Genomic DNA, 24,866 nt, shown 5'->3' with positions numbered 1-24,866 from the left:
TAAAAAAAATTCACCCCCTCACAGTTGTCATGAAGGGCAAAATTAGCTATTTAGACCAAAATCATTTTTTGAACCAGACTGTAAACATGTTTTTTCCTGCTGTAAAGTTGGGCATTTTAACATGGGGAGTCTATGGGACTGACTCCCTTTTGCAGCCAGCCTCAAGCGGCCAGTCGATGAATTGCAGTTTTAGTCACTTCCTTATTGGCCTCACGAGAGAGAGCGGGAGGTTGGCGCTCGGATTGGAACATAGATTGGAATTGATGCAGTGCGCGCTCTAGCGGCTCGCGCTCGCTGTTGTGTACGCGCCGACAGAGGAAGATGGCGTCCGGCGTGAGGCAGGAGCTCGCGCAGCTGATGAACTCCAGCGGGTCTCACAAAGATCTAGCTGGGAAGTATGTCACTTTAAGTCATTTACTCAAATTGTCACTTACTGTATGTCTGTTGCATGAATTAATTATTGCTTAGTTTTTTGAAAGAAAGATGTAATGCTGCAGTCGAGATGAGTACAAGCTAACACCACTCAGCTAACGTTAGCGTGAGGAACTGCAGTGCATGATCTACATGCTTAGATTATTGTTTAGTTATAGTGCAAAATCGCTATTATTAATGGTTTGTAGTTATAAGAAGCATTAATACATACTCGTATGGTAATGTATTTATGGATTTAATGTTACATTTTGCAAGGACTGGAGTAATGACAAGAAGTTAGCCTAAATAGCACTTATTTACTGAATTAAAGACGCAATTAAATGAAAAATTGAGACTTTTAGTTAACGTCTGTTTGATTTGAGGTAATTTATATGCTAGTGTGTTCCTAAAAGTGGACAACATGGTCTTTCATCAGACATACACAACATTTAACAGTCTTTCTTTTCTGGTTAAAATATGACCAAATATATTGATGACTCATCTTGCATTTAGGGGTGTGTTTAAAGTTTTGTCCAATCAGATGTTCTAGAATGAACATGCCCTGCCCCCAACAGCACTTGCTTCTTTTTTTGCTCATAATTTTAATGACTGTTTTGACAGATATCATCAAATATTAGAAAAGGCTCTTCAGTTTATTGATGCAGAACAACTTGAGGCACTGAAAGCATTTGTTGAAGCGAGTAAGTACACTAATATTTAATACACAAGTCTGGCCATATTAATAGAATTGAATCAGCTTGATATGAGAACGTATACATTCCTCTCTTTATATTGTCTAAATTGATGAGCTTCGCTATTTCTCTCACTTGTGCAGTGGTCAATGAGAACGTCAGCCTGGTCATATCCAGACAGCTGCTGACAGACTTTTGCACGCATCTTCTAACCCTACCGGACAGCACTGCGAAAGCTGTGTGTCACTTCACCCTGGAGAAGATCCAGCCCAGAGTCATCTCCTTTGAAGAACAGGTACGTGTCATGAAAAACACTCTCAGATCAATGCTGGAATCATGTATGAGCCGATCTCATGCTCTTCCAGGTGGCTTCGATCAGACAGCATCTAGCCACAATCTATGAGAAAGAGGAGGACTGGAGGAACGCAGCGCTGGTTCTTGTGGGGATCCCGCTGGAGACGGGTCAGAAGTAAGATCACACACAAGCTGAAGCTGCTTATTTGCATCTGCATGTCACTGCTGATTAGTTTGTTGTTCATGTCTGTTTTTCTGATTCAACAGACAGTACAATGTGGACTATAAATTGGACACTTACCTCAAAATCGCCCGTCTGTATTTGGAGGATGATGACCCAGTTCAGGCCGAGGCCTACATCAACCGAGCGTCTTTACTTCAGAATGAATCCACCAATGAACAGCTGCAGATTCACTACAAGGTGCACCATCCGTTGAACTATATACAGTGTACAGTATCCAGTTGGGCTGAGCGGTACCTACTAATAAGCAGTTATTAACTGTCTTGTAAGCTGTTAATGAATATATATATATATATATATATATATATATATATATATATATATATATATATATATATATAATATATATATATATATATAATATATATATATATATATATATATATATATATAATATATATATATATATATATATATAATATATATATATATATATATATATATTAATTAAAAAATGTGTATATAGATATGATTTTATATTTAGAAAACCATTTAGCTTGTTATATATGTAAACAACAAATAAATTAATGTAAATAATATTTTAATAACTGAATTATAAATGTATTCCTATATTAATGATATAATTACTTACACAAAATATATAATACAATTCCGTATACAACTTGGATATCTCTATGGCTGGTGGTAAAAAACAAACATAAAACAATTGTTTTGTGGTCCAACTAGTGTCAAAAGACCCGGTACTTCAGTACCAAGCCGGTACTAAAAAAATTCAAATGTGACGGTAGCAGGTTTCTTTAAGTACCGGTGGTACTGAGAACCCGGTTCTTGATGAATACAACGCTATGATTTCAGCGGAGCAGAAAACACGGATGGAATGTCAAAATCCAGTCATGAAAATGAAACTTACATTTTATTATGGACAGTCACCGAATTTGTCAAAGTCAGCATAAATTAATCAAATCAAATCTCCATATGGACCAGTATCTGTAAATGTTGGTTGAGATATGAATCATGCATGTTCTGCGCGTCTCTGTTTGAATTAATGAATGGCAGAGATGTGCGGATTTGTTTACTACATAGACTGAAGCACGTGATGCTTGCATTAATTTCAGCGTCTGCCGTCTCAGTGAGGACATAAATACATAAACAACATCACCAGAACTGTTCTGAGTCACTTCACAAGCATTTTACCATTTGATTTGATTAAAACCAGTGTCTATTCAAAGGTATTCACGGTAATCCGTCAAAATAAAAGTTCATTTTTACATAAAGGCATTGTGCTAGAGATATTACAATTATTTAGTAGATTGTATGTGATACTGCTACTACTGTTGAAAAAATTAATAAAACTTTTTTTTAAGAAATAAATCACACAATATTTCTTCCATTTTTTAAATTTTAATAGCAAATCCCCTTTATTTACCAAAAAATGTCATGTTTAAATTTCATTAATTAAAAGACAAATTAAATTTGGGTGAAACTTGTTTACTGTTTTTCATAATTATATTACTTGTAGGGATGGGCATTTTCCACAAATATCACATTCGAATATTTGAGCTCACAAAAAACGAATATTCGAATATTCGTTTATTTAAATTAAGTTTAATGAGTCAGACGTTATTTTTCAGCAACATTTGTTTTCGTCATTTTGAACAAGCTTACAATAAGCTTGAACATTACACATCGTGTTTTGTAGCTGAAAACCTTTAACAATGCGTGCAAACAAACAAAAGTACAGATTAAAAGCAAAAAAAAAAAAGTGAACAAAGAAAAAACGTAATGCAGCCTGCAGCAATTAGGCTATTGTATAGAATGTAGCTTACACTTAACTTTTAAACTGTCAGCAAATCTTTTTTTCTTTTTTTCTATTGTTTCAAATGTTCTTGTTAAGAAATACGGGCATGTAAACATGATCGGAGGAAAGTCGGCTCCTTAGTCTGTTAACAATAAGGCCGGCCGCGGAGAAAACACGCTCTGACGACACAGACGTTGGCGGGACTCACAAATAACGGTGTGCTAAGCGAATACGTTTTGTGAAGCGCTTCGTGTTTTCGTTTCACCACTGAATGGGATCCTCATCTGGTGGAATACATGGAATACATGGCTCCAGCAAGAACTGTTCCCACTCGTCTCGGCTGGACTCTCTGTAATCATCGCTGGAGAACTGGCTCAGCCTTTTCCGACGAGTGGGCATTGCATCTTCTTCATCGTTGGTGACGGCGGCTGCATCCGCACCACTCGCATCAAGGGAAATGATCCGATAATGTTCAAAAAAGTTTTTTGTTTTTCTTACTTCTCTCATGTTTTCATCGAGAAACCTGAGATGTTTGTGCCGAGGGTCTAGGGCAGACGCGAGAAGAGGAGTTTTCACTGCATTCTCCAAGTTAGCGGTGTTTATTCGTTGCTTGAGAGATGCTGCAACAATGTTCTTGAATTCGGTCAGTTTCTGTGATTCTCCACGGCATATTTGAAGTACTGTAGAAGGCCGCAGCTCTTAGGGGGGCGTTCACATATCGCGTCATTTGCATGCTCAAGTTCGTTATTTCCAATGTAGGCGCGCGGTATGCGCGCTCATAATGGAAGCGACGCGGTCGCGATGCGCACGCGGTGCGACGCGGTCCCGTTATTTCCAGGCGCGTCCGCACTGCATCGTGTTAAAAACATCTCAACTTTTCAGAATGCCGCAAGCGCACCGCGGGTCATGTGACAAGAACTAAACATTCAGCTTCATCCTTTCCTGTAACAACGTTGAAAGCTCAGCCAAGATGAAGAAACAGCTGATCATAGCTGCTGAAAGCGATTTTTTTTGTGCTGCAAATCTATTTATCCTTTGCTGAAATTTCCGCATCTTCATGGAGAGAACACGTCGCCTCAGGAGCGCTTCTGCCCGAGCGCTTTGGAAAGGAGAAAGCGGCGCGCATAGCCTTTTCCACTCCTTATTAGGCGCGATATGTGAATGGCCCCTTAATCATTCATTATTTATTTTTTGCTTGCATACACCTTCAAATATGCCGTGGAGAATCACAGAAAGTGACCAAATTAGGTTTTATTGTGAACTTTTTTCTTTTTTTCTTTTTTTTGGGAAATTCGAATATCATTTTTATTTATCGAATAATTAGAGCAGAACGAATATTCGAATGTTCGACTATCCGTGCACATCCCTAATTACTTGTAGAAAAACTTTAAACACAATTGTAAATAAGTATAAAGAGTTGCATTGGTTTTATTTTTAGTGATAAAAAGGGTTTCTTTATTAGCATATTTTTATGTTTTGCTTTGGAACCGAAATTGGTACCGAGAATCGTGGATTTTCACTGGTATCGGTACCGAATACTGAAAATTTGGTACCGTGACAACACTAGGCCCAAACATTCTAATGCAAAAGTAATTGTATCCAAATACTAAGGTCTGTTAGATTACTTACTGGACAGTGTGTGATTTTATTTTTATTTATTTATTAATTTTTTTATATCTGGCTGCTTTATAATTATTGTGAACTGTAATGTTTTGCAGGTATGTTACTCCAGAGTTCTGGATTATCGGAGGAAGTTCATTGAAGCAGCTCAACGCTACAATGAGCTTTCTTATAAATCCATCGTCCATGAGACTGAGCGCCTGGAGGCCCTGAAGCATGCTCTTCACTGCACTATACTGGCGTCCGCAGGTACTCTTCATTACATCACTAACAGTCAAACTGCTGGAACTGTGGCTAAACTGTTTCAGACTCATTTGAAGATGTACACATTATATATTCAGTTCTTAATGTGTCTAAAAGGTCAGCAGCGCTCTCGTATGTTGGCTACACTCTTCAAGGATGAACGCTGTCAGCAACTTGCCGCCTACGGCATCCTGGAAAAGATGTACCTGGATCGAATCATTCGGGGAAACCAGCTGCAGGAGTTTGCTGCCATGCTGATGCCGCATCAGAAAGCCACCACAGCCGACGGTATTACATGTTATGCTTTAGTACAGTCATTCATTCATGTTCTTTGCTAGGAAAGACTAATGACTAACATTTGTCTAATGCTTTCAGGTTCAAGCATCTTAGACCGAGCAGTCATTGAGCACAACCTGCTGTCTGCTAGCAAACTCTACAATAACATCACGTTTGAAGAGCTAGGAGCTCTTCTGGAGATTCCTCCTGCAAAGGTACAGCTCACTGACTGACTGTCTGGAAACGTCTGTTGTAAATTCATGTCTTTGAAAGAAGTCTTTTATGCTCTCCAAGGCTGCATTTATTTGATCAGAACAAGACAAAGAGTAATATTGTGAAATATTATTACAATTTAAAGCTGCAGTCTATAGCTCTTTATCTATATATCTATATTTGAGAAAGTACATAACCAGCCAGTGTTCAGAACTCTGAAACTCTGAGTCAGTGTCTCAATTCATAAAGACCTGTTTCACAATTGGAGTCTCCCGAATTCTAAATGGAATCTAAACGGACAGTTGTCGCTACCTGCGTTACAATACATATAATAATCAAACATCAAATAATGATGAGTGGTTGAAAAGACAGCAGCAGCAGCATGAATGATTCATTAACATGGGCAGCGACAAAACATTCTTCTCACGCTCCACTGACACTCGTGATGTGAAACAGTCGTAATAGACAGTTGAATCGTTGTCATTCAGGAATAAGATTATGTGGGTGTTCGAGCCTGCATGGGTCGAGATTGTGATCTTAAAATTATAAATCGAGCAAATCTATGTGAACACACGAAATGTTTTGCGAGTATAATCGCCACGATATCTCGTCACATCCCTAGTTTGATGGGATATGAGCTAACCGATCATTAGATTTAATCACCATTAGTAGTGCGAATTTTTTTTTTTTTTTTTTTTTTTTTTTTTTTTTTTTTTTTTTTTTTTTTTGGCGCAATGGTTTTTTCCTCAGTTGGTCAGATCACAAGGTTTAGACTTGTTTCTTATTTGTTCAGATGACAATATCTGGTGAAAATTCTTATTTGGGTCATACTTCGTGGCCTAATGGTTAGAGAGTCGGACTCCCAATCGAAAGGTTGTGGGTTCGAGTCCCGGGCCGGCAGGAATTGTGGGTGGGGGGAGTGCATGTACAGTTCTCTCTCCACCTTCAATACCACGACTGAGGTGCCCTTGAGCAAGGCATCGAACCCCCAACTGCTCCCCGGGCGCCGCAGCATAAATGGCTGCCCACTGCTCCGGGTGTGTGCTCACAGTGTGTGTGTGTGTGTTCACTGCTCTGTGTGTGCATTTCGGATGGGTTAAATGCAGAGCACAAATTCTGAGTATGGGTCACCATACTTGGCTGAATGTCACTTCACTTCACTTCCAAGACGTAGAATCTGTTATTCAGAAGTACAGTGAATATCCACACTAGAGCAGTGACTGACAGCTACAAATCAACTTAAAAAATTAGATTCATCCGCGCTGAGGAGCCATGCACAACCTACATAAAGAAAATAATTCTGCAAATAGCTGCAATTGCAGGTTTCAAACACAGATTGGTGACAAAGAGGCAAAACTGCAGCTTTTAAAGGTGCACTAAGCAATTTTTTAAAAACATTTTTGACTGCAGTGTCAGACCGAGGTTGTTTATTTTTGATTGATGAGTAATGTTGATGTGTGCGTATGTGTGCGTATGTGTGGGGCGGAGATATACAAATAGGGTTAAGGTCCTGTTGGGGTATCGGCGTGTTTGTGCTGGTCCTTTCAAATATCAACATTGTTTGGCAAAAATCGCTTGGTGCACCTTTAAACTAAAAGTTTTCTATTAAGATAAATTGTAACATGTAACGTATTCCTGTGATCAAAGTTGTATTGCATCATTACTCCAGTCTTCAGTGTCACATGACCCTTCAGAAATCATTCTATAGATCCTCCGGAAATAATTCACAGCTCTTCACTTTTTCCACATTGTGTTATGTTACAGCCTTATTCCAAAATGGATTAAATTAATTATTTTTCTTAAAACTCTACAGACAATACCCAAAAATTTCACCTTGTCATTATGGAGTATTGTTTGCAGAATTTTGAGGAAAATAATGAATTGAATCCATTTTATAATAAAGCTGTAACATAACAAAATGTGGAAAACGCGAAATGCCGTCAATACTTCACAGATGCACTGTATATACTCGCATCTTTGTTTTCCAACAGGCAGAAAAGATAGCGTCTCAAATGATTACTGAGGGCCGCATGAATGGATTCATTGACCAGATAGATGGCATTGTCCATTTTGAAAGTAAGTTTGGTTTGGGGCTGAATATGTTGTATAGAAACTGTGTAACCATGAATAACATTGAATGATGACTCTTATTTCCATCAGCGCGAGAGCCGTTGCCCACCTGGGACAAGCAGATTCAGTCCCTGTGCTTCCAGGTGAACAACCTCCTGGAGAAGATCAGTCAGGCAGCACCCGAGTGGACGGCACAAGCCATCGAGGCCCAGATGACCCAGTGAACTCTTCTGAACACTTTGCTTTCTCTTTTCTCATTGGTCAAAACCCAAAAAACTCCCATTGGACTTAATTCAACCCAGCACATATATATTAATGTTCTGTTGAACTTGACATTTTGGCTTGTGAAGTTAATATTTTCATATTAATGGTCTATGAGTATCCGATGCTGAATAAACACCGTGAAAATTTCTTTGTGTCTCAGAAATGTTGTCTCTGTTTTGCTTCACGTCTTTACTGCTAGAAACCACTATTAATCAAAATGTCTCCCTTTTCACGTCTGATTTCAGTGACAAAAGATATAATTTTATGGTGAAATAATACAAACCTTGTGAACAGTTTTTACTAGTAAGATTTGTAATTTAACTCTACAGTGGTCATTCTGACGAGTCATAACATAAGTAAAAAGCAACTATTTCTAGTATAAGATTTTGTTACTAGCCAGAATGACAAAAAATATGCCCACTAGCAATATAATTTCAACACCTTCTCTATTAGGTCTCGTGCAAAGTATATTGGGAACTACTTTTGCAGAAAAAAGTATAACACCAAAAGAGACAATTTAGTCAAATGAAAAGTAAAATTTAGGTAGAGTTTATTAAATAATAAAATTACTGCTTCAAAACAACATCCCATGATATTAAAAACCTTGAAGTGGAGACTAATCAATGAACCAATCAATTAAATAAGGTTATAAATGGTTTAAATTGTTATTAAAAATGATTAATGATTAAATGCAATAATTATGAATGAATGAAAGTAAAAACACCACAAATGCATGGTTGCTTTTGTGAAGTAACTCACACACACACACACACACACACACAGTTGCTACCAAGAATCCTGAGATCTTTACAGAAGACCGATGTATCCAGTCTTCCAGAGACCATAGAAAATGAGTAGAAGAAACCACCCTCAAGCTTACTTAGAAACACAGTGTTTGTGTTTGTGCTGCGTTATCTTAATTATGAATACACTGGTTTGTAGTGCAAACAGTTTTTCCATGTAGTAGAGCTAGATTGTCAGCTGATTCCCCAAAATGCTTTGACGATATAGAACTAGAGTCTGAAGATTGATCTAGTTTCTCTTGGTTTGCTTGATCAGATGCTTGTGGAAGCCCCTTCACCTGCTGCTGTGATTCTGGAATGTCTCGCTGAGAACTATTAAGCTTTAACAAAGATCTGACATCATGTATTTGCTCCTGTGCTCTTGTCTCTGCGTTGTCTTCAACCATTTTATTCAATTCCTCTCTTATGTAGAGGTCAGACTTCTCCAGAAAAAACTTATTATACTGATATGCAAGTGGTTGCTTGCAGTGTGATTGTCTGACAGATGTGATTGCCCAAAGGATACTTACTCCAAATAAAACCAAAATAGCCATCTCCTTAAAAAGAAAATGTATGGATTAATTGCAGGATAAAAGGTACACATGTGTTCAGTAACTACAACAATACTGTCTTTGATTCAAAATTTTAGATTTTATTTAACTTAAAAAAAGACAAGAAAGGTATAAATTCTTAAAAAAAAATTTTTTTTCATTTAGAAAAATAGTGTCCCTTTAATTAAAGACCATTGTTATGCTTCGAAAGTGTAAACCCACTGAGCACTGTGCTATCAAGCTAATTTCTCATTTTTTTATATGGGGATGTGTAATTTATGTTTTTAAACAAAATGTCAAAGTATCATCAAGTTATGACAAACCTGATTTTACTCATAAAAAAGAGAACCACAGGCGAGAAGTCTTCTGGGTTTTTATGTCATGGCTGCAGTACTGTATTTTTCCTACTAACTGTCTGACTGTATCAAGATCATCCGGAATGGACTTTTTGGACTAAAAGGTAAGAGTGAAATGGTCTCTTTAACTCCAAATTACACTTTTTCTGGCTCCTTGTGACATTTTCCCCCCTCAAATGCCGAAACTATCATTTATAAAACTAGCATTTTCTGTAACTGTTCTGTAACAAGCATGTGAATGTGAGGCATGTACACCATTGGCTGTTGGCCATTATGTATCAGGCTGTAACATTCTAACACTGCATCATTTTACACAGTACACATTTGGCACCGTAGTGTGTTGTACTTTTTACCCCACTACCTTTCATAAAAAACATGTCCTTCCTATTATGAACTGAAGAAATCATACCTTGCGCCAAGATGTGAGAGCTGTGATTTGTGAATGAGCAGATTCTTTTCAATTAATCTTTTAAATAGGTTAGCACAACGCACTGAATTATTTACTTGTGAACTGGACCTATTTATTGGTGAACTGGACATTTACATATCATATGTATCATGTATCATGTACTGTACCATCTGAACTGGTTAGGTTTTGGGTGGAAAACTAAACATTAAAATAATGCAGATGCATGCATTTTCCCCGCCGTCTTAAATGTTTTAATTGTTATAAAATGCTCTGGTTACTAACATAACCTCAGTTCCCTGAGATAATGAGAATAAGTGTTGCGTGAAAACACTATGGGGAAACTCCTGTATATTCTGAATACTGAAGCATGATTTGTTAAAGTTCGTGTATCTGCACAAACAAATTGCTTTTCAGCCCACCAAAATGGGTGGAGCTGACTGCCTAGGTCATCGGTATAAAAAAGCCTGTCGATTCAGCAGGGAAGCAGGATGACTAGGTGGACAAGAACCATTCCTTAAGGGAAGGGAAGTCCAGGTTATAAATCCTAGCAAGGGTATATGGTGAAGACCAGTTGCTGCACAGATATCTCTGATTAAGACTGGATCAAGCCCAAAAGGAGGTCATTCCTCTGGTGGAGTGGGCCCTCACTCCAATAGGACTCTGTGAGCCCACTGAAGTGTAAGCCAGGGCTATAGCATCAACTATCCATAACTGGCAGCTCTTTAGAGCAGCCTCTGAAGCATATAAAGAGCTGGTCTGATTGCCAAAAATGGCCAGAGCTCGCCACATAAACTCTAAAGGACCGGATCCGGCAGAGTAAATTAGGACCCTGCCTTTTCTCTGAGTTATGTAGAGCTAGAATAGTAACAACCTGTGCTCTGAACAGCGTGGAGAGCACCTTGGGCACATAGCCATGTCTTGGCTTGAGGATGACCAATTGCAGCCATGGATGAGGCCCTGAGGACCGTGGACAAGGTTGCAGGTTGAACACAATTTAATATATTTTGGATGAAAACCAGGAGGCTTGTGACTATATCATTAACTGGCAAGTAAAATACAATGTCAAGGTTCAGAAAAGTATGAAAGACATTGTCAGATTAGTCCATCTGCCATCAGTAGCCGCATTTCCGCTGTCGGGCCAGTGCGAGCCAGTGCGAGCCAAATGTCACTAAAACACGCCCTTTACACGCCTCTCAGGAACAACGTCACGCAACCTCATCATTTCACCAACAAAGAGAAGTTATCAGAAAACTAAGAAATAAGTCACTGGAACTAGCGCGATCACACACGAACATGATAAAAGCTGCCGTTTGTTTGCATGCTTTGTTAAATATTCAAATTCAAAAGCATCGATGTTTTAACTATAGAATAAGTGATACATTGATCATAATGAATTAATTTATCAGGACTCAAAATTAATCACACATAAATACACTTATTTCTATTTTATTTATTTATTTTTAACGCTTATGCTTCAGTCGAGTCTGTTTCTGTTTATTTGTAGCCACATTTAGAATAAATGATAATATCTCTATTGTTATAAAAGCACCCGAACAAAAACATTATTATATTTTTTTATGATAGGCAACGTGGAGCTAAACTCTCGAGACGAGACTTGTGACAGATAATATAAGTTACTAAATAAATACACGATTGTGATAGAGAATAAGAAGCTGACGTCTTGATTTCTTCATGTGGTCATATTTACCATGTTTACTATGGTAACATGTTTAGCGTGCATAGTCTTTTGCATCGCTTATAAATATTTATGGCTTGAATGGTGATTATAATCCACATTGGATTGCGTTATTTCAAACACTCGCTGCTGACTGAAAGTGAGTTTTGAGCTCAACTTATTTAAAAAGTGTTTAATGCTGGGGTTATATCTGTTAGCTTTCTGAACGATCCGCAGTGCAGACGCTCTCTATTTTTATAAAAGCTCCCGAACAAAAATCATTATTATGTTTTGATGATATGCTACGTGGAGCTAAACTCTCGAGACGAGACTTATGACAAATAAAACTTGTTAAATAAATTCACGATTGTGATAGAGAATAAGAAGCTGACGTCTGATCTCTCCTGGTTGCATTTACCATGTTTACTATGGTAACGTTAATGTTTAGCGTGCATAATCTTTTACATCGCTTATAAAGATTTCTGCCTTGTTTAGTGATTATAATCTACATCGGCTCAAGTTATTTCAAACACTCACTGCTGAGTAAGAGTGAGTTTTGAGCTCAACTTATTTTAAAAAGTCTTTAATGTTGGTGTTAAAGCTGTTATCTTTCTGAAATGATCTGCAGCGCTGAGCTCTCCAGACGAGGAGAAACTCAGTCTTTGTTCATAACCACTCCTCTAGCCCCAGCTGGCCCGCTTTGGCCCAAGGTTTTCGTCAGGCCAAAAAACCCTGGCCGTTGGCCCCGAGGAAGCCCAGACGAGGCACGATCAAGCCCCGGAAGTGACAGTGGAAACGCGACTGGCCCTGGCACGCACTAGCACTAGCCGGTTTAAGCCCGACAGTGGAAACGCGGCTAGTGGTTCAACCGTAATGTTATGAAGCGTCGAGAATACTTTTTGTATGCAAAGAAAACAAAAATAATGACTTTATTCAACAATTAATCTTCTCTTTGCCCCCCCCTCACCGTAGCGCCATTTTGGAGAATATGATCTGAACGCTGGTGGCATTCGCTCTTCTGTGTCAGCTGCACCACAAGGAAACGTTTTCAATGTGTATTTACACTTTGATTTGAACTAAAACAGCGCATCTGTGCAGCGCGCCTGACACAGTATAGCGTACGCAGTTTGCATTCAGTGGATGTTCACCAAAATGGCGGTAAGGTGATGCGGAGAGAAACGGAGATGAATGGAGGAGATGAAATGTTTTTCGTCGCCTTTTAACGTTACGGTTTAATCACTGGTGGCAGATGGATTATTCTGATGACGTCTTTCATACTTTTCTGGACTTTGACAGTGTAAGTCACTTGGCAGTTAATGGGACAGTCACAAGCCTCCCGGTTTTCATCCAAAATATCTTAAATTGTGTTCTGAAGATGAATGAAACTTCTAGGGGTTTGGAACGACATGGGGTAAGTGATTAATGACAACATTTTCATCTTAGGGTGGAGTATCCCTTTACATCCAAACCTTCCACAAAAAAAAAATGTTTTTTTTGAACAACTGGGCACTGGTATTAAACATAGTGTGAAAAACCCTCATCTCTCTAACAAGCTTATATGCGATTGAAAACAACATATACAAAAATATTATACAGGCTATAACATCTGTTCCTACATAACCAGTATAACCGGTACAACCATCTACTGTGACAAGCCTTATGAAGACTGTTTGAAACAAAAAGTATTTAATTAAGTAATCTAAAGTGAAAGTACTTACTCGAGACAAACTTTTTTTGAGTTGGATTTCTGCAGTTTCAGCAGGGTTTTTTTTTTTGCAAAAGATTTGCTCATAAGGAGGCAAGTCGTAGTTAGTTGTGGTAAGACACACATAACTGTCCCCATCCATCAGTACTGTAATTATCCACAGGCTCACTACTGAGAATGCTTTAATAAATGACATTAAAATAATAATGCGCCTGTATGTTTTTCCTGTTCCATTTCTGCAGAAAATACTCCTTATGTGCTTGTCAATGGAAGTCGTGGCCTAGTGGTTAGAGAGTATGACTCCCAACCCTAGGGTTGTGGGTTCAAGTCCCGGGCCGGCAATATCATGACTGATGTGCCCCTAAGCAAGGCACTGAACCCCCAACTGCTCCCTGGGTGCCGCAGCATAAATGATGTTCACTGCTCTCTGGGTGTGTGTTCACTTTGGATGGGTTAAATGCAGAGCACGAATTCTGAGTATGGGTCATCACTTCACTTCAATAATCATCACTAAAATGAAAAGTGAGATGGCAGGACACGTAAACTGCGCAGATATTAATATTTTCTTTAGGGTCACAAGGACATTTAAAATCCATCTTAAACACACACTGGAAAATAATCCAAAACAAAAAGGCAACAAATGCACTTCCAGCTGGTTCAGAAAGTTTCTTCAGGTTTTTTCTGTGGTCAAATGAGGTTCTGCTGTAACTACAAATGGTCTTTGAAGAACACAAAGATACAACAGTTGGAAAAAAAGCACTGTCTGAAAAACCAAGTACCAAGGAAGGAATGAACTCTTTATATCATCCTGAAGAATGAAAGAAGTAAAGAATTGGCCCCATGGTGAAAATACCTCCCCTTACATAGCTGTTTTGGGAGTGAGCTGCTGAACAGTCTATCAGTGATTACATTCAGTTATTGCATCTGATACTTACTGTGTCATTGGAAAGCTCATACAAGAGTTCATACAGAGATTTCTCTCTCAATAATTTTATTGCGCAAAATTAAATGTTATGTTTAAGTTAATTAACAAACGATTTAAAACTATATGTAATGTATGCACTGCTTATAGACACAAGACAGGCAATGATTTATGCAACATATGCTCTTAACAAAACAGATGAATATTAACAAATAATAACACACCGGAAAATGCAAACACCGATCTACAGTAATTAAATTATGTTAAAGGGGTCATATGATGTGATTTACATTTTTCCATTCTATTTGGAGTGTTAGAAGCTCTTGGTGCATGAAGAAGATCTGTTGCAAAGACTAAAGTCTCAAATCCAAAGAGATATTCTTTATCAAAGTCAAGAATCTGCCACCCTCACATGTCTACATCATTATGTGGAAATATTTGCGTAATGCCGCCCAAATGTTCACACAAAGAAAGAAGGCGTGGTTTCAGTAGCACAGTTACAATCATGTCAGGGAGATGCTGTGTGTATCTAGGCAAAAGCAAAATAACTTTATTTGGCCTTCCGAAAGTATGCATTTAGGAATCTTTAAGATTACTTACAACTGAACAGCAACACATTTTATGGATGACCATTTCGTGAACCTAGGAGAGGAGGTAATTCTGACTTTGCTACAACAATCTGCCGCTTCTGAATCAGCAACTGGAAATATGTTTTGTTATTAGTTTAATTATTTGCTATTGAATGTTCAAATGTGGAGTTTTGCCAATAGTATCTGTCCATGTGTGTGTGTGCACCTGTGTGTGTGTGTGTGTGAGAGAGAGAGAGAGAGAGAGAGAGAGAGAGAGAGAGACAGGGTCACACAGTGGAGTCAGCTGTCTTAAACGTCCGTGACTTGTGTTCTGCAAACACACACGAGCTTCATCACTGTGTCTGTCACATGACCCTGTTCTTCTTTCGGGCTTGAATGTATGGTAAATCTAAGGACATTATTAACTGTCTTAACATTTATTTTGAAAGTTGAAGCTGGCAATTATGGAAAGGGGTGTGACATTTGCGATGAGTGCTTGCTGTGTTCAGCCAATCACAATGCACTGGGTCAGTTGGCCAATCAGAGCAGACTGCGCTTGTCAGAAGGATGGACTTTGTAGAAAATGACACGTTTGAGAGAGGCGGGGCATAGAGTACAATAATGCACAGTATTTGAAATTTAAAAAAAATTTTTTTTACATTAAATTATGTCAAAATGGATCATCAAAATGGAAGACTCATATTTATTTTGCAAAACTAATGCTTCTCCTATATGTTTGATTAAGAACTAGAACTGTCTCTGGAAAAAGCAGAAACATAATAGATTACATTAATAATGAAATAAATATGTTTTGAAAATAATCCTTTTAAAGAGCAGGTCATACGGGTTTTTGAAAAATATCTCTTTTGCAATTTATGAAGTAGCTATCCTTAAATGAAACAATCTGCAAAGTTGTTAATCAAAAAGTGCATGATAAACAAATATATTTTCTCTTAAAAGAGAGAGTCGACTTAACGAGTCATCATATTTTCGAAACTTTTATCTGTTACTGGTATATGTCACTGGGTAACACATTTGCACAATCCCTGCCTGCCCGCGAAATACAAACAGAGTCTGACATGCCCACAAACACTTTTGCTATTAGTGTGTTTACTTTTGCTATTAGTGTGTTAAGTTGAGATAATGCTGTATTCAAGGATACCACAGAAATACAATTTGAATAATTTGTTTTGTGCATGTCTTTTTTATCAATGACTGCTTCTCTAATCTTTGTTTTTATCTTTGTTGGCATCTAATCTTCTTAATTCGGACTAACAAGCTCTTGGAACCACAACCTGTAAGTAGTACGATTTATACGTTATGTGTAAAGTTTCAATTGAGGGCTCAAAATATCAAGTTTTTTGCTAATATATGATGTATACCTAGTGCAGCTTAGGTTTCCAGGTAAATATTGCCATACTGAAGTAGTTCTGATAATTTGCTGTGAACCCACTATTTCCTAAGACTGTCAATTAATGTAAACTGACATTGTTCTAATTACTTGATTTAATAATAAAGAATGTAGTGTAGCACACAGACTTTATAATCATTGTGAAATTGCTGTTTTTTTTTTGCTCCACCGGCAGTTATAGGGTTAATGCGCGAGTTAAGGCTGGAGCTCCTGTGATGCAGCTGTTCTGCATTCTGATTAAAAGTTAAGACTGCTTCCTTTGTCTGTCATTCTTCAAAAATTACAGTAGACATATTTTGGTTTACAAACTGTATTGTTTCATCAGTTAGTGACGTTAACACTTGGCTAACGTACCCACCATTAATGTTTTAAGTGTTCACAGTCTAGCAGTTTTACTTCATTTTAGTATAAATGGCCATGAGTCCTAAGGAGAGATCACACATCAGCAGCGTCAGAGACGAACGGAGCAGTCTTGGGAGGTAATAGTGGAGCACCTGAAGAAGAGATAAGAGGCACGATTCACGAACACTGTTCAAGGTCTCCATTAATTTGTGCTTGTAGTAATTTAATGTGTATATTTTTTTTTTTGAAAACATTGAATCGCTAAAGAAATTGTTATTAATTTGATTCGATTTAAATTGATTACTGTCCAAGATCGGCGATTCACAATTCAAAAATCATGTTTCAAGATCGATAAAATGAGTGAATCGTTACACCCCTAGTGCCTGGTCTTCCAGAAGCAGAAGAGGAAAAACGCGAAGGGGCAAGATTGTGTTATACAAGCCTGTCTGAAATCCTGTGCTTCAACAGATCACTGGAGCTGTGCAAAGTCCCTTCATGCTTCAGTCGCTCCACCATTATACCCATCCCAAAGAAACCCAAAATTACAGGACTAAATGACTACAGGTCTGTGGTCATTTAGTCATTTGAAAAATGGGTGCTGGCCCACCTGAAGGAACTTACTGGACCCTTGCTGGCTCCTAATCAGATTGCTATGGAGCAAACAGGTCTGTGGATGATTCAGTCAACATGGGGCTGCATTGTGTTCTGCAAAATCTAGACAGACCAGGGACTTATGTAAGGTCCTGTTTATAGACTTCAGCTTGGCTTTTATGACGATCATTCCAAACCTCCTCCTGCCCAAACTAACTAAGCTCTCTGTGCCCACCTCCGTCTGTCAGTGGATCAACAGCTTCCTGACTTTCCCAGCTAGTGAGGCTGGAAAATACACATCCAGCACCCGTACAATCAGCACTGGTGCCCCCCAGGGTTATGTGCTCTCCCCACTGCTCTTCTTCCTCTACATGAACGACTGCACATCTAAAGACCCCTCTGTCAGGCTCTTAAAGTTGCAGATGACACTACACTTATCTGCCTCATTCAGGACGGTGACAAGTCTGCTTACAGGCAGGAGGTTAAAGAGCTGGCTGCCTGGTGCAGTCTTAACACTGGTGCTCAAAACAGTGGAGATGACTGTGGACTTAAGGAGAAACCCACCTGCTCTCCTTCCACTCACCATCATGGACAGCACTCTAACGACATTGGAGTCATTCAGGTTCCTGGGGACCAATATCTCTCAGGACTTGAAGTGGGACCTTTGACTCCACAGGTTGTACTTCCTTCGCCAACAGAGGAAGTTGAACCTGCCACAGGAGCTGCTGAAACAGTTCAACTCAGCCATCATTGAATCCGTCCTCTGCATTTCTATAAAAGTTTGGTTCAGCTCAGCTACCAAATCAGACTTCAGAAAACTACACCGGATAGTCTGGACTGCTGAGCGAATTACTGGTACAACCCTCCCTACTCTCCAAGAACTGTACTTATCCATGTTAAACAAAAAGGGCTAAGAAAATCATTCTGGACCCCTCACATCCAGCACACTCCTTCTTTGAACCGTTGCCATCTGGTCGATGCCTAAGAGCACTGAGCATCAGAATGACCCGGCACAGGAACAGTTTCTTCCCTCAGACAATCCATCTTATGAACACTTGACAGTAATTGTGGAACACACTACATATTTTCAATTGAGATACAGAAAAATGTTTGATAAATAAGGAATGGCCCACTTTACCAGATCAGCCGACCCACTTTACTTGAAAATAAATTTGTCTGCTTGAGTGCATCTCGATATGCTTATTGGTATATACTTTGCAAACCACATATTATATGAACTGTATTCAAATTTAAATATAAACTGGCCCTTAAAGTTATAAAAAAATCATCATTGTTTAAAAAAATGCGGCCCACTTTACCTGCATTCACTCAAACAAACCATAAACAATGGAGCTAGTGGCCACTTTGATTTATTTAAAAACTATAATAGCCTAATAATGATAATGAACTCTCAAGAAATTGTAGCATTACAGACTACAAACAACTATCATGAACAAATCCAATATGTTATGATTAATTATTATTTTAAATAAATAAGTAGAGATACTGGTCTATATGAAAAATGAAGAAGAACATTCCCTTAAGAAAAATAACCATGGTTCTCTTAGCTAAGACGCTACGGGAAAAGTCTCTTTTCACGAAATACTGAAGCAAAAAAATTATCCTTAATTTAGAATTTTTGTAAAGCGCATTTGCAGCAGTACACAGCCATAGGCGAGACGGCTCTCTCGCTCATTGGCTGCTCTGCAGCAAGTGCACAGCCTATCGAGCGCAGGCTGAAGCAATATTAGACCAATAAGGACGCTTCGCACCCATCATGCCACTTCCCGCCGAAACGGGTGTGGCCCAACCCTATAAAAGGAGCTCGAAAAAGCTGACTCACCTGATTTTTCATCTCTTCAGCGAAGCTCTCGCATCGCTGGATCACGAAGGAAGCAAGCGCCGTCTGATAGGCATCTCAGCGGGACAAGCCACTTCTGAAGCTGCTGGCCTTTGCCGCCTTCCACTGCCGTTCCTGCTGCGCTCTCCGGCGCACATATCCTTTCAATTCTGTTATATCCTACTGTTCTTTATGCGTGTGTGTGTGTTCGCCCTGCGACACACACTCGTAAAAGAGCTTGCGTCTTTTTTAAGATGCCTTCCTGCGGCTCGTCAGAGCCCCACTCAGCGAGGGAGACCGGTACGTCATCTGTGTCTCCTGCCTGGGTGAAGATCATGCAGCGCTCGCTGACGGTGGATGCCCTCACTGCGAGCTGTTGCCATGGTGACTCTGAGGACTCGCTTGGCCTTTTCTCTGAGCCTGCATTCTCCGCTGCGCTGAGGCGCCGCACTCTGCTAGCTTCGGGCAGTGAGGGCTGGGCGAGCTCCGAAGATCTCGCCCCTTTTGCTCAGAAGCCCAGCAAACGAGCTGACATCGAGAAGGAGCCGAGGCGAGTGCTCACGCTGGTCGCGACGAGTCTCGGCCTCGAGTGGTCTGCACCAGCGCCCCCCCTCTCGTTCCCGGCTGGATGGTAGTTTGCTCTCGGATGAGCGTACTTCTCAAAGCCCGCCTCATTTCTTCCTGAGCTTCACGAAGAGGTGGCAAAGGCTTGGAACGCTCCATATTCAGCGCGAACTCGTTCGTCTGTCTCACTAGCATTCTCCACACTGGATGATGCTAAAAACAGGAACTACCAGTCACTTCCGCCGGTGGAACAGGCGATAGCGACGCACCTTTGTCCGCCCTCTGCTGGACGGCGGACGAAAGCGGTGTTGCCATCTAAAGCCTGCTGCATGACGTCACCTCTGCTCGCGCGAATCTTCTGCTGCTGAGCAGGCTGCGTCTGCACTGCACACGATGGCTGCTTCATCGAAGCGCCGGTGTGCGAGTTCCGTACACCGGTGGCCCGGTTGCGCCTAAACAAACAAAAAAAAAACCCCAGATATTTTCCGAAATAGGTGTAATTTCTGGTGTCCCGGCCACGGCCGATGGTGCTATAAATGTAGTGACGATGCTCAGTGCCCATCTCCACATATAAGCACAGCCCTTCACACAGGGCTCGCACCCATGAAAGCGACTCGCACCCATGAAAGCGAAGTCGATCATGCGCACTGCATAGTAAACGTGCCCACTCCTCAGTGCCCACAATTACTATGTCACACGCGTCATGTGGTTTCTGTAAAAACGAAACGCGTGCACGTTCGTCCGGCCACGGCCGATGGTGCTATAAATGTAGTGACGATGCCCACTGCTCAGTGCCCATCTCCACATATAAGCACAGCCCTTCACAGGGCTCGCGCCCATAAAAGCGACTCTAGTCGATCGCGCACACTGCATAGTAAACGTGCCCACTCCTCAGTGCCCACAATCACTACGTCACATGCGTCATGTGGTTTCTGTAAAAACGAAACCCGTACACGTTCGTCCGGCCACGGCCGATGGTGCTATAAATGTAGTGACGATGCTCACTCCTCAGTGCCCATCTCCGCATGTAAGCACAGCCCTGCACACAGGGCTCGCGCCTATAAGATCGACTCAGATCGGTCACGCGCTCCACATAGTAAACGTGCCCACTCCTCAGTGCCCACAAACACTATGTCACACACGGCGCGTGGTTTCTGTAAAAACGAAACCCGTGCACGTACGCTCTGCCCAGGCAGACAGCGAGTCGAAAGCAGTAAATGTGCACACTTGCAGCCCACAGTTACTCGCAGACATCACGAGTCCCACGGGACCCGCTCAGCCCTCCCTCAATCGGTGAAGCGCCGGGACGGGTGTGATCAGCGCACTCCCCGCCTAAAATGCCACAGGCGTAACGCCCATGTTACAGCACACCGAAGCGCCGCCGTTGCTCAGTCAACAGAGCGCGCTTCGCATCCAGCTCTTAGCCATTCATGCAGATGCATGTTCAGCGCTTCCAGGGATTTCGGATTGGGTGCTAGGCATTATAAGGAGAGGCTACTCGCTACAGTTTTTTCGACGCCCTCCGCGCTTTTTAGCGCGCATCGAAACCACGGTCAAAACAGAAGTAGCACGCATACTTCGGGCCGAAATATCAAAACTGTTGAGCAGAGGGGCTGTATAGCCTGTGTCTCAAGCTCAGAGTGGGGGGGGGGGGGGGGGGGGGCTGGGGGCTGTACAGCAGATACTTTCTAGTGCCCAAGAGAGACGGGGGTCTCAGGCCCATACTGGATCTAAGACAGCTGAACAAGGCATTGGTGAAACGCAGTTTCAGAATGCTTACGACCAGGAAGCTCCTCGCGCATATTCACAGAGGAGACTGGTTCATGTCAATAGATCTGAAGGACGCGTATTTTCAAATACAGATGGCGTCAAGTCACAGGCGATATTTGAGATTCGCCTTCGAGGGCCAGGCATACCAGTTTGCAGTCCGGCCGTTCGGCTTGTCCGCAGCTCCTCATACGACTCAGAGGCATGCGAGTGCGGAACTATTTGGACGACTGGCTGATTCTGACTCAATCACGAGCGGAGGCATTCAGAGCGTGGTGAGTTCTCTCCGCTGCGGCGCGACCGTTTCGCTCAGAGAATGTCAGAGGATGCTGGGTCTCATGGCCTCAGCATCTCCGGTTCTACAGTTGGGCCTGCTCCGCATGCGCTCCCTGCAGTTCTGGCTGAAAGCGCGGGTATCTGGTCGACTGCGTCTCAAGGTCAATCAAACCCTAGACAGCAAACGACTGGTACCAATCAGGTGTAAGCCTGGGGACTTCCTCGAAAGTGAAGATGGTGTCGACGGACGCCTCCACTTCGGGATGGGGAGCGCTGCTTGAGGGCAGACCGTCCTTTGGCCTGTGGTCAGAACGGGAAAGGCTCCAATAAATCAACTGTCTGGAAATGCTGGCAGTGGAGAACGCGCTGACGCGCTTTTGTCCCCGAATCAAGGGACACCACGTCTTAGTCCGTTCGGACGACATCTCTGTGGTGTCCTACAGAAATCGCCAGGGAGGTCTCGGGTCCCGAAACCTGTACAGGTTGGCAGAACGCCTCCTGGTTCGGGCTCAGCGCAACTTGCGCTCGCTGAGGGCAGTTCATGTGCCTGGGCTACAGAATCTGGGTCCAGACAGGCTGTCCAGAAGCAACATTCCCATGGGCAAATGGTCTCTACACCCGCAAACAGTCCGGCTGTTGTGGGAGAGATTTGGCAGGGCGGAGGTGGACCTCTTCGAGTCCCACGAAAACGCTCACTGCCCCGCGTTCTTTTCCAAGGACGAAAGCGCGCTGTCACGGAGATGGCCGTGCTGCCCGCCTTATGCTTTCCCTCTCGTCTCCCTCCTTCCGCAGGTGATAGAACGGGTGAGGGAAACGAGATGTTCAATACTGCTTGTAGCACCTTTTTGGAAGAACCAACCATGGTTCCCAGATTTGATGCAGTTAGCAGACATCGCTCCGTGGCCAGTGCCGTTGAGGAGGGACCTCCTCTCGCAGGCCAGGGGCTTGATTTGGCACCCTCAACCGGAGTTGTGGTCCCTCCATGTGTGGCCGCTCAACGTTTACCCGCTGATCTCTCAGTGGGAGTGCTAAATACCATCACTCAGGCTAGAGCTCCGTCGACACGACGGCTGTATGCCTCGAAGTGGTCGGTGTTCTCCAGCTGGTGAACGGCTCGGGGATGTTCACCCCTTAGTTGTGAGGTGACGGAGGTTCTCTCCTTCCTACAGGAGCTGTTGGATAAGGGCAGAGCCCCATCCACGCTCGAAGTTTATGTGGTGGCCATCGCAGCGTTTTCTGAACAGCGCTCGGTCAGTCAATAGGAAGGAACGATTTGGTCATCCGCTTCCTTAGAGGAGCTAGGAGGCTGAATCCTCCCAGACCTCCGTCAGTCCCTATATGGGACCTCCCGGCGGTTTTGGAGACCATGAAGGGTCCCCCTTCTGAGCCTATCCAATCGATTAGCCTCCAGCATCTGTCGTTCAAGACAGTATTCTTGTTGGCTCTCGCACGTGCTCTCGGACGCGCTCTCGGTGAGCCTGTCGTGCTTGGAGTTTGGGCCTAATGATTTAAGGGTCATACTCAAACCTAGGCACGGTTATGTGCCGAAGTCCCTCAACACGCCGTTTCGGGCTCAGGTTATTGTCCTGTCTGCCCTGTCGGTGTCAGGAGAGGATGGAGACTCGAGTCTTCTTTGCCCTGTTAGGGTTTTAAGAGCTTATGTGTCTCGCTCCGCTGTCTTTCGACAGACTGAGCAGCTGTTTGTCTCGTTCAGTGGATGTTCCAAGGGAATGGCTGTTTCGAGACAGACTCTATCCAGATGGATAGTTAATGCCATAGCGTTAGCTTACGCTCCCAGGGGCCTTCAGTGCCCACTGGGCGTCAGAGCACACTCCACAAGGGGCGTCGCCTCGTCGTGGGCGTGGTCTACTGGGATCTCCTTGCAGGATATATGTATGGCGGCAGGTTGGGCCTCGCCGTCTGCATTTATCAGGTTCTATAACCTGGAGGTTTCCGCCTTGCAAGCAAGGCTGCTGTCGGTATAGCCGAATCAGGGCCCTGATGGGAATTCTGAGTTTGTGAGCATTATGCGCTGCCGACTGTTATATGGGCAGTATTGCGTAAGACCCGCATTGCCACATTGGTCAGGCCTTGCCTCGACTGTGTGATGTTATATTGCCGCATCTACGGGTGCTGCTAGATATGGGACGGAGGGCTCCCCCCCTTTCCTGTCCTGAACTCTTTTTGAGTCCCTCGGGTGACTTTGCACTGTATATCCTGGGCGTTGCTTCAGGTTTATTGGTGTGTGATCCCTGTGCGCACGGCGTTTTACATGGGGTTCCCATAGCGTCTTAGCTAAGTCGCAGTACGAGAGAACTCTCGTAAGGGAACGTACTCGGTTACTAATGTAACCTCGGTTCTCTCTAGAAGAGGGAATGAGTACTGCGTTCTCTGCCGTGCGTACGATTCACTCTGGTTCGCTTCGGCGATGAAATAAATCAGGTGAGTCAGCCTTTTCGAGCTCCTTTTATAGGGTTGGGCCACACCCGTTTCGGCGGGAAGTGGCGTGATGGGCGCGAAGCGTCCTAATTGGTCTGATATTGCATCAGCCTGCGCTCGATAGGCTGTGCACTTGCTGCAGAGCAGCCAATGAGCAAGCGAGGCGTCTCGCCTATGGCTCTGTACTGCTGCAAATGCACTTTACAAAAATTCAAAATTAAGGATAATTTTTTGCTTCAGTATTTCGTGAAAAGAGACTTTCCCCGTAGCATCTTAGCTAAGACGCAGTACTCGTTCCCTCTTCTAGAGAGAACCGAGGTTACGTTAGTAACCGAGTACGTTTTATTATAGTAAAACTGTAGTAACCCATGGTTTTTTGGCGTGTTGACTACCATTTGTATAACCAGAGATTTACTAGAAATACCATGGTTAAACTATGGTTAATATAGCAAAACCATGGTTAATTTGTGGTTACCATGGTTTAACTATAGTAACCATGGTTTTTTGGTTTTATTTGTAGTAAAACCATGGTTAATTTTCGTAAGGGTTTAAAAGTTCTAATAATATTTTCAGAAACCTCTCTC

General features: G+C 42.0%; 1 protein-coding gene across 1 annotated transcript; it reads left to right on the top strand.

Moving 5' to 3' along the window:
- Window positions 1–262: 262 nt before the first annotated feature.
- Window positions 263–8,231, top strand: LOC132127780 (COP9 signalosome complex subunit 4-like). The gene is made up of 10 exons (XM_059539878.1): window positions 263–395; window positions 1,033–1,112; window positions 1,247–1,398; window positions 1,469–1,572; window positions 1,665–1,818; window positions 5,116–5,266; window positions 5,378–5,548; window positions 5,636–5,751; window positions 7,741–7,825; window positions 7,910–8,231. The coding sequence occupies exons 1-10, from the start codon at window positions 322–324 to the stop codon at window positions 8,041–8,043; spliced, it is 1,221 nt and encodes a 406-aa protein (XP_059395861.1). The 5' UTR covers window positions 263–321; the 3' UTR covers window positions 8,044–8,231.
- The last annotated feature ends 16,635 nt before the right edge of the window (window positions 8,232–24,866 follow it).

Source organism: Carassius carassius, chromosome 45 (assembly GCF_963082965.1).
Source record: "Carassius carassius chromosome 45, fCarCar2.1, whole genome shotgun sequence".
NCBI classification, from domain to species: domain Eukaryota; kingdom Metazoa; phylum Chordata; class Actinopteri; order Cypriniformes; family Cyprinidae; genus Carassius; species Carassius carassius.
Note: the sequence above shows the minus strand (reverse complement) of the source record. Positions and strands in the feature narration are given on the sequence as shown.